At 36.4% G+C, this 11,593-nt stretch overlaps 1 protein-coding gene across 1 annotated transcript; it reads right to left on the bottom strand.

Moving 5' to 3' along the window:
- Positions 1-9,136: 9,136 nt before the first annotated feature.
- On the bottom strand, positions 9,137-9,907 carry LOC133334956 (uncharacterized). Its single transcript, XM_061543266.1, has 2 exons — positions 9,488-9,907; positions 9,137-9,423 (listed from the first exon to the last, which is right to left on the bottom strand). Exons 1-2 carry the CDS (start codon positions 9,879-9,881, stop codon positions 9,137-9,139), a joined length of 681 nt encoding a protein of 226 aa, XP_061399250.1. The 5' UTR covers positions 9,882-9,907.
- Positions 9,908-11,593: the final 1,686 nt, after the last annotated feature.

Consider the following 11,593-nt stretch of genomic DNA (forward strand, 5'->3'; position numbering starts at 1 on the left):
AAATATTTCAAGTGTATTGAAATTTCAGGAGATTATATTGATTATATATATTGATTATATATGAAAAATAAAAATATTTTTGAAAAACTAACTATTCTCTTTCATTGGTAGGGTAAGAAGTTTCCGAACGGTCCTCGTATATTTCATTCATCGCTTCCTTTTAATCAGTGGCATCATTATCATCACATGTCATTTTCACATGTTATTCAATTAAATGTGGCATTTCATTAAATCGCGATATAAAATAAATAAATAATGTTAATTGATGTGGTAAGAGAACTGTTGGACTTTTCCACAGAAATGAAAATTTGATGGAAAATTTGTTCGAATCAGGCATTTCCAATGAAAAATATCAAATAGGAAATAAATATAAATTAAATGACAATAAATGCATTGTATTAATGGCCGTGTATATTTTTATATCCTTAGCTTTATGGCAAACTAGGGATCAAATGCAAATCAAATCAAAAACGCCAATAAGGTCCGCCGAACCAATCTTGTTATACCCTCCCCTATGAGATAGACATTAAAAATACCTAAAATCTATCGGGACCGTGTTATAACGGCTATGACATAGTAAGTTGCTGCCGGAGGAGAATGCAACACCAATCTACAGACATTCAAGTTAAAACCAGTAAGGAAAATTGTAAAGTGGGCTGGGCTCACTATATGATACCCTTCACCACATTGGGTATATTCTACATATGTATCCTAACAATTTCATGTCAATATTCCTTGGAGGAAAAATTTAAATTGAACGAATTTAAATATGTAACTTTATCTATAAGTGAATCGACTAACATCAATCCGCAACCTATGCTAAATTACACTTGATTCGGACAGATTTGTATGGACGCTATGTCTGCATCTGCACCAATTAAAAAAATGCCATAACGCCAATGTGAGTCATTGTGTGGAGCTATATCTAAAAATTAACCGATTTAGAAAAAAACTTATCAGTAACTTCAGTAAATTGTACAAAATTGTTTGGCAATTGGACAATCGTTGGGTCTTTAGTTCACAATTTACATAAAATCGGAAAAAAGACATACGGGAGCCATATTTAAATCTGCACCAATTTTCACGAATCTTAGCACATATCAATCTAAACTTAATTTAGTACGCTATGGCTTTACACACATCATTCTTGACTCAATTCACTACGCTATGCCAAATTTCGTGCAAATCGAAAGATATATAGGAACTTTTCTACATCATTTCAAATAAATCGAATGGAACACATATATGTGAGCTATATTAAATCGGACGAACATATATATGGGAGGTATATAGAAATCTGAACCGATTTTAAAGAAACTTTACACACATCATTCTAGACGTAATTCATTACCCTGTGCCAAATTTCGGGCAAATCGAAAGATATATAGGGACTTTGGTACCCCATTTAAATTAAATCGGACGAAAATATATATGGGAGCTATATCTAAATCTGAACCGATTTTCACGAAAGTTAATACACATCATTATAGACTCAATTCAGTTCGCTATGCCAAATTTCGTGCAAATCGAAAGATATATAGGGCCTTTGGTACCCCATTTAAATTAAATCGGACGAAAATATATATGGGAGCTATATCTAAATCTGAGCCGATTTTTACGAAACTTAGCTCACATCATTCTTGATTCAATTCAGTACGCTATGCCAAATTTCGGGCAAATCGAAAGATATATAGGGACTTTGGTACCCCATTTAAATTAAATCGGACGAAAATATATATGGGAGCTATATCTAAATCTGAACCGATTTTCACGAAAGTTAATACACATCATTATAGACTCAATTCAGTTCGCTATGCCAAATTTCGTGCAAATAGAAAGATATATAGGGCCTTTGGTAACCCATTTAAATTAAATCGGACGAAAATATATATGAGAGCTACATCTAAATCTGAGCCGATTTTTACGAAACTTAGCTCACATCATTCTTGATTCAATTCAGTACGCTATGCCAAATTTCGTGCACAACGAAAGATATTTATGGTCTTTGGTACCCCAATTAAATTAAATCGGGCGAAAATATATATGGGAGCTATATCTAAATCTGAACCGATTTTTACGAAACTTAGCACACATCATTATAGACTCAATTTAGTACGCAATGCCATATTTCATGCATATCGAAAGATAATTAGGGACTTTGGTACCCCATTTAAATTAAATCGGACGAAAATATATATGGGAGCTATATCTAAATCTGAACCGATTTTCAAGAAACTTTACATACATCATTCCGTACTTAAATCAATACGCTATGCTAAATTTCGTGCAAATCGAATGATATTTAGGGACTTTGGTGCACCATTTACCTTAAATCGGACAAAACTATATATGATAGATATATCTAAATCTGAACCGATTTTCAGGAAACTTTACGTACGTCATTCTCAGTACGCTATGCAAAATTTTGTGCACATGGAAAGATATTTAGGGACTTTGGTGCACAATTTACCTAAAACCAGACGAAAATGTATATGGGAGCTATATCTAAACCTAAACCGATTTTTAGTAAACTTTACACACATCATTCTTGACTCAATTCAGTACGCTATGCCAAATTTCGTGCAAATCGTAAGATATATAGGGTCTTTGGTACCCTATTTAAATTAAATCGAACGAAAATATATATGGGAGCTATATCTAAATCTGAACCGATGTTCTCCAATTACAATAGGTTTCGTCCTTGGGCCAAATAAGTGAACTGTGCCAAATTTCATCATTCATCGGATCATAAATGCGATCTCTACTTTGTTTACAATTTAACATGGACAAACGGACAGATGGACATGCATAAATCGACTTAGAAAGTGATTATATGCATATTCGCAAGGAAATCTCATGTCTATCTTGTTTTCCTTGCCTGTTACCAGTGTTGCCAAAACTTTGTTGAGGAAAAATGCTAGATTTTGTTGAAAAAAATGCTAGAAAGTGCTAAATAATTTAAAAAAGTGCCAGAAAAAAGTGCTAAAAATTTCTAAAACAAAATTGTTAATATTTAATAATGAAATATTAATCAGAAACCCCATTTATTCTTAACGGCTATTCGTTGTCGATTTAGCCATGTCCGTCGCATTGAGGTCGCAATATTGAAGACAGAGCTTTGGAATTTTGCATATACGTTGAACTACTTTTATGAGATGTGATAATGAAAATGGAATATATCTAGGGATAAGTAAATCGACTTTCGACAAATCGATTTATCGACTTTTTGTATTAAAAAGTCGAAAAGTCGAAGTCAACTTTTGATCTTTGAGAAAATCACAAAGTCGACTTTTCAAGATCTACTTTCGATTTTCTTCATAAATACTTGGTTTATTATACCAAAGCCGAAGTTGCCCTAAAATTGCACATTCCAGAACTTTATTTCATCTGTTGACAACAATTCTTATAAGAAACTAAATTTTTATTCGATTTTGCTTTAGTTGGTAGAAGTCGAAAATCGATTTTGAACAGATTTGACAAAATCGAAAGATCGAAAAGTCGACTTTTTAGTCAAAGGCAAAAATCGAAAAGTCTAAAAGTCGACTTTTTGGTCAGTGGCAAAAATCGAAAAGTCTAAAAGTCGACTTTTACTCTTGACTAAATATATCGGTCCTTTTTGGGTACACCGTACGCCAATATTTTTTTAAGCTTTTAGGCACATTTTTATACCCTCCACCATAGTATGGAGGGTATATTAATTTTGTTTTTCCGTTTGTAACTCATCGAAATAATCATTTCCGACCCTATAAAGTATATATTCTTGATCACTGTAAAATTCTATGACTATATAGCCATGTCTGTCTGAGGACAATTTGGTACATTGAGTTCTTATGGGGTATCAAATATCTCCACTAAAAATTATAAATAGGGGTCCATATTTTCGGATAGCCCCCATATAAGGGTACCCCCAATTTTGCCGTAATTTGGGGGGGGGGGGGGGGGGGGGGGGGTGATCGCATTTTTCGACCGAATTCGCTGGAATTTGGTACTTTGAGTTCTTATTGGGTAGAAAATCGCTATATTAAAAATTATAAATATAGGTCAATTTTTTTCGGGTAACCCCCATATAAGGGTACCCCCCAATTTTCGGTATTTTAGGGTTCATGAGCGCGGTTTGCCCCCATATAAACAATTTTTGGGTGGTTTTGACCGAAATGGCTGTAATTTAGTAGCAAATCATTGGGTAGCAAATCACTCCACAAAAAATTATAAATATGGGTCAATTTTTTCGGGTAGCCCCCATATAACGGTACCCCCAATTTTCGATATTTTGAGGTTCTTGAGCGCGTTTTTCAACCGAATTCGCTGAAATTTGGTATTTTGTAGTCGTATATGGTTACAAATCTCCCAACCAAAAATTATTAATATTAACCCTTTTTTAGGGGTAGTCCTCATATAACCGGGCCGGCCGAACTTAACGCTTTTTCACTTGTTTATATTAAAATAGTTTTCAAATGTCGGTATATGTACACCATCAACCTAAATTGCTGTATATTTGTATATTGTGTTCTACCTGGTTATATAGTCTTCTTACTAGAACTTATCAATATTGCATTCGTTTTAATTTGATTGTTTAAATTTTGTTGAGTAAAATATCTCCGTATGAAAAATTATTAATATGGGTCCATATTTAGGGGTAGCCCCCACAGAGCGGTACCCTCCCCTTATTCGACATTTTGGGGACGTCGGACACGCAACCGAATTGACTAAATTTTTTCTATTTTTTGTTTTGATGGGGTTTGAAATCTTCCTACTAAAATATAAATACTAATAATGTCCAAATTTGGTTGAGGTAAATAACTGTAATTTCACATTGCGTACAAATATGAAGACAATTATCAATTTTCATCCCATTTGTGTACTTTCAAGGGTTTATAATCTCATTCCCAACAGCGACTTTAATATAAAAATATGTTTGCCGGAATTTTTCAATTTTGGTCCTTATTCTGGCACAATTCCAATATAAATGGGTACGCTCGCTTTTTCGGTAATCTAAAGTGGTTATAGCTTGGCATTCGGAAACTTGTTTTCAGAAAGTTCCAACATAATTCATGTTCATTATTTTTACATCGCTCTCATAAAATGTACAACTTGATTTGGTTTTCCATTTTCATGCTGGATAGCATTGAAAAATCAAATTCATCGCGTGATACAAAATTCAATATGAAATCGAAAAACGGGATTTTTTGCATTGAAATCAACATTTTGTAAATAAATTGCTAAGAAATTAAAAAATGCTAAAAAAGTGCTAGGTGCTAGATCAATTTTTTTGTTGCTAAACGAGTTCAAAAAGTGCTAAATCTAGCACTAAAAGTGCTAAATTGGCAACACTGCCTGTTACAAACCTATACACAAAGACATAATAGTACAGGGTATTACCACAGTGTGGTGAAGGGTATAAATATCATCTTTTCGTCCTTGATCATAACCGGAGTTTCGTGTAAAATTTCATAGCGATCTGTTCTACTTTTCGCCCTATTTGATACCAAATACTTTTCTAGTGGGGTAATAGTAATAATAAACAATATCAGAATCAGAATGAATCGTCGTTCGGTATTGAAGGGATCCGAGAGGTCTTCTCCTACTTTAACTGCTGGCATTGTACCAGTTAAAGTTATCCTGCATAGCCGTATTAATTTTGCAGGAAGGCCAAACGCAGACATAGATTCAAATACCTCTGAACGGATAGGGCTGTCCAATACGGCTTTATAGTCGACGAATAGTTGGTCGATGTGTTTTTCGTGGGTTTTTCCCGGATTTGGTGCAGAGTGAAAATCTACTCAATGATGGATTTGCCATTCCTGAAGCCGCATTGGTATGACCCGAAGTCATTGACCATTGGCTTTAGTCGTTCACACAGCACGCTGGATAACACTTTATATGTGATGGAAAGGAGACTTATTATATAGAAAGGAGACTACTACATATCGTCTTGTCTGCTTTTTGTACATAGCACACAGGATGCTGAGGTTCCAATCATTGGGCAGGCATTCCTCTTGCCAAATTGTACAAATGCTGAGCCTGACCAGCATCTGACCACCGGTCTTAAATAGTTCGGCTGGTAATCCATCGGCTACTGCTGCTTTATTGTTCTTCAGTCGATTAATTGCTATTCTGACCTCATCTTGACTAGGTGGTATACACTCTATACCGTCAGCTTTTTTTGGTTCTGGGGTATCTTCTTCTTCGCCACTACTATTTGATACCAAAAGCTTTTCAAAATGCTCCTTCCAGATCCTCAACACGCTGTCTATATCTGTCACCAGGTTTCCATATAGAAGAATTTTTTGTGTATATCGAGATGTTTGAATCTGGTGCTGCTAACTACCATGTTTTTTGCCGCGGAAAAGTCAATCAACCTCATGCCGTTGTCTGATGTTTCTTCATGGAGGCTGAATTTTCCGACGGTGGGACCAAAAATATTTTCCCTTCCGATTTTAGCATTAAAATCACCTAGCAGAATTTTAATGTCATGGCCAAAGCAACGATCACATGCTGTTTCTAGGCGCTCTTAAAATATGTCTTTGGTCTGCTAATCTTTGTCTTCGGTCGGAGCATGGGCGCAAATGAGACTGATGTAGAAGAGACTGATTATAGTAATTCGCTCATCTACTGGAGTAAATCTGGAGATGAGGTCTTTAATTCTCCTCTTGACCATAAATCCGCAGCCAAATGCATGTCTCGTTTCATGGCAGATATATAACACAGGGCGTAATCGTCTAATTTACTTACGACTGTCCCTTTCCTTCGCATTTCCTGTAAGGCAATAATATCGGTTTTGTACTTATTGAGTACATCCGCCCAAGCGAGAACTGCGCCTGTTCTGTACAACGTGCGCACATTCCAAGTGCAGATTCGCAGATCGTGGTCCTTTACACGTTTGTGGGGGTCGTTAACATAAGGGGGTTTGGTTTTCTTTTTCTTTGCTTTTTCACAGTAGGAGGGGTTTTCCGAGTGTGGGCAACTAACCCGATGTCTCAACCCATTTTTTTTTTTTTGGTTCTTATGGGTGAGCTCGCGGCACATATCAGCTCACTATTTCAACGGGTGATGAAAATAGCTACCCCAGGTGACACCGCGGAGAGGTCAGTGTCCACAATTCAGATAAAAGGGGGACCAAGATAAGTCGTTGCTTGGTAGCTATCATCCCCTACGCCACCCTACTTGACAAAGAGTTCAGCTGAAAATGTGCATCTTCGGTTGACCACCATGGTGATGGTGTGGGCCGCCATAACAGCCGATGGTCGTTCTCCCCTCGTATTAATCGACCGCGGCATCAGAATAAATGCCAATTATTATCGCGAAAATATTCTGGAGGGTGTATTAAAGCTTTGGGTACGCAAAGATTTCGGCCGCAGACCTTGAAAATTCCAACAGGACTCAGCACGCGCCACCTAAGAATGGTTGCAAAATTCATTTCTAGCGCACAATGACCACCAAAATCTCCGGATACCAATCCGATAAAAATTATGACGTTTGACTTTGTTGCAGTTTTTTTTATCTGCAACAAAGTCAAACGTCATAACTTTGCACCTGGAAATATACATTCCCCACTGATATCGAGTTTGAAGAAAGAACCTGTTGGCCCACTCCTTCTGGGACCTTCTTCACAAAGTGTGAACATTTTGAAAATTTCTAAATCTAATATCAAGATAATGGAATGTCTGATTTGATCTGAACTTTGAAAATTATTAACTGCTAAAATGGAGTCTAGACGGTAACCTCTTCCGGTAACTCTCCAAAGATCTTTAATAATCCCAAAACAGATGTTGTAGGCTTCGACTTATGCAATATTTTTCTACTTCGGTAAACTACGACTTCCCTAAATCAGCTTTAGAGTGCCTGATATTTTATATGGGGACCTTTCCTAAGCTCTTATAAGGTTGAATATTTGTGCTAACAAATCTCTTGTTTCCATATAAATAAATATAGTCCAATTTTTGGTATTTTTAAAGGCCTAGCAGCACACGCTGTAATTTAACCTTCCAGATTTACGGAGGGTAAAAAACATCTCTGCAGAAAAAATGCAACATAGGTCTATGTTTGACATGGTCCCATATAAAGTTCCAACCCTATTTTCGGTATTTTGAAGATCGAAGTGGCCCTTTCTTGTTTCAAGCCGAACTCCAATCTCTGAATCCCGAATGCAAATACTGCCACAAATCTATTTTTGTATTCCGTATAACAATCGCAATTTTTCTGATAGGGTGAAATCCGGAAACACACCTTCGAATTTTGGTTCAATATTTTTTTGGGGAGAAATTATTTTAATTTAAAAAAAAGTGGCAAATTAAGTGAGAGCAATAAAAAGTGTATGTCCAAAATTCATTACCCCACCCAAATTCTTTTATTCGGAGGCAATTGAAAGTGAAATTAAAAAATTGAGTACAGTTCGATTTTTTTTAATATTTTATTTAAATATTTGTAAATTATGGAATTTAACCTAAATTCCTTAAATATTCTTTGGTGTGTGTGTGTGTGTGGGAAACACACATTCCATTGTATGACCAAATTTGTTGTTGTTGTTGGGGTTCGATTGACAGTTAATCATAAAATTATGACTAATTACTTTCACCCTTTCTGCTGTGGTCAATTAAAAGAGCTGGCGGCGCAGGCGCGGTGCGGAATGAATACAAATGAGTTGAGATTTTTTTTTTTTTTGAAAAATATTTTTTTTTTTTATTTTTTCTTTTCTTTGCATTTTCTTCATTTGTTTAAAAATAAATTAAATAAATATTAAATTAAATTATTGATTCTTTGGAATGACATTTGTTGTTGTTTGTTCGTTATGAGCGGAAATAGTTTAGCTGGAGGTGAAATCGAAAGAGGGAAAGTTATAGAGGGGGAAAAGTACAGACATTGTGGACAGAAATGAAAAGGGAAGGAAGGGAGTTCCAATTGACTTTGGAACCCATTTTTGTGGTTGTTGTTGTTTGCATAAAAATAAATTATAAATAATAATAATTTAATTAAACTACTTAACTACATAAGCTTTTGTACACCACTGTAAGGGCAAACGATGCGTTTTGCCCCCCACTTTTTTCCGTTGGGAGTACAAAATAAAAACTTAGCAGCTTCCATTGAGCAGGGTGGATGCGGGGTGGTGATCCATTTTTATCAAAAGTTGGGATTGTCTTTAGTAGGCATTGTAGGCCAAGTATTGGGCATCAGCGTTGCTGCTGCGATCGTAGGCGGTGGAGGCGGCAGACATGGGCATCATGGTCATCTTGGCACCGGACAATTTGGTGAACAAGTTGTAGATGACGAAACCCAAAACCAATTTGATGGCCAATTTGGACAAGATCAAAGCCTTGATGGCCTTCAATTTGATCAAAGTCATGAGGATGGGCATGATGATGGCCTTGATGGTGACCAACAACAACAAGCTGGTGTTCAACTTGTTCTTCTTCTTGTGGCTGCGGGCTGTAAAGAGAAATAAACAAATTATAAAATGTTCAAAACAAAATCTTTCACCCTCAACACCCACCATCAGTTTCGGTAGTTTCCAAATCGAAACCACGATCAGCACGATAGGTGATAACGGAACCATCGAACAAGGTCTGGGGCAATTGTACACGAATTTCATTGGTGGTCAAGATGCGAGCAACACGATCGGTAATTGCCTTATCCATGACATCATCGCTCAAGGCACGGCCGCTGACCTCCTCCTCAACACCCGAAACATTATCCAAATAGGTGAGCACCTTCTCCTTCAAGCAGTGCATGCCATTCTCGTTGAAGCAGTTGTCCACAATGTTGGTGATCAAATCCTCCGAGGATGCAATGCGTGGTTCGGCAACGCTGTTGTCAATGGCGGCAGCATTGACAGCGACCAAGAAAAGACAGCCGATGGCCAAGAATTGAGTGAAACGGAAAGCCATTTTTAACGAAGAGAAAAGGAAGTGAGTTTTTTAAATTTGTAAATCCGTTTAAACTGCCGCGGATGTGCTGCTGTTGTTGATGATCGAATGAATTCGAAACAAATGATATCGTTTGCCAACAATCGTCGACATTTTATACTACTCAACGCAACGGTGCAAGTGCGATCCAAAAGAAAGTAAAACTTTACGGCAAAAGGCACAGTGGCCGAATATGTCGTTGTTACCAAATTTGGTTGGTCGTTGGGTTGTGGTGGTTGCTGTATTGGATGGTCGGTTTGGCTGTTATATTTTGAGGGCACGTGAATTGTGGGTATGGACAAATAGTTTTGGGTTGGAGGTAGTGTTGGAAAATCATTATTTTATGGCGACCTTAAGGCAGTGTGAACTTATGTTGGAGGTGGAAAATACCTCTTTGAAGATTTGTAATCGCTCAGAAATTTGTATATAGATATAGCAGTCATTAAGGATTAAATGTAGAGGCATCGGATAATAAATCTGAGATATGCTCAATTCTAGGTAAATTAAGATTAACCTCAAAAAAAATTTTTTTAAATTATATGACCTTGTGTCTTTGTAAAACAAGTAATCCTCAGACTATCCAGGGTTAAGTTCTGAGACTATATTCAATCTCAGATAATAAATATGTCATGTTTTTTTTCTAATGTTGAGAATTGTCACCAATTTGAGAATTAATTAAAAATCGACGGGTCCAAACGTTTTTTTCCATCACCACGACCGTTAAATAAAATAATTGATCGTTTTTTATAAATCGGATTCTCAAAGGAGAAACATATACCCATATTATACAACATATTTGCAAGAGAGTTCGCAACCCAACCCGAAATACCCTGCAAAATACTGGGAGGTTGCGTTATATAGAGGCTTTATCAGAACATGACCTATATATTGATTATATATTACAAAGACGAAAATCTTCATAATATCGAAAATAGGGCCGTTTTTTACATGGGAACTATAACCAATCTCGGCATGACGAAAACAAACAACAAATTGGAATGCTAGAAGATAGCACTACACATACGAAAAGTATCATCACTAAATAAACAATGACCAACCCACTGCACAAAATTCCGTGAGGCATTGTCCCTAGGCCACGATAGAGGGCAGCCCATAAGCTAGCTTTGACCTAGTTGGAATACTACAATGACTTAAAGAATAATCGAGTAAGATGAGCATGCTTTGTGGACGCCATATGCTCCCAAGAGAAATAACAGGAGTAACAAAAAAATCAATAGCATGTATCTTTACTACCAATATTTTACATTTGTTGTCCCTGAACAGTTCATAAGACTTACAAACACCAATTCGGATGGAAAATTTGACTATAACATTAAAAATACCCACAAGTCATGAGGTATCATCCTTCCTATAAATTCCAAAAATCCTTAAATCAGCCCTAACCTTAAATTCCTATAAATACGGAATTCGGAATGCCAAATTACAGTCATTTCAGTGAGAGGATGCGTTTAAAATCTTCAGAATACCGAAAATGGGTCTGAAAATTTATATGAGGCTATGTAATAACGTGGGTGTATCTCGAACTACAGCCACTTTGGAGGAAAAATGCTGCTGAAACCATCAAAATACAGAAATTGGTATTAACCTGAAATGAAAAATTATAGTTACTTCTGAAGGAGAATGCGACGAAAACCACTAAAACTTGGGGAGAAATTTATGCGCTCCAAATCAAA

Source organism: Musca vetustissima, unplaced genomic scaffold, assembly GCF_032173495.1.
Source record: "Musca vetustissima isolate MV318-11 ecotype Yass unplaced genomic scaffold, APGP_CSIRO_Mvet_v1 utg23970, whole genome shotgun sequence".
NCBI classification, from domain to species: domain Eukaryota; kingdom Metazoa; phylum Arthropoda; class Insecta; order Diptera; family Muscidae; genus Musca; species Musca vetustissima.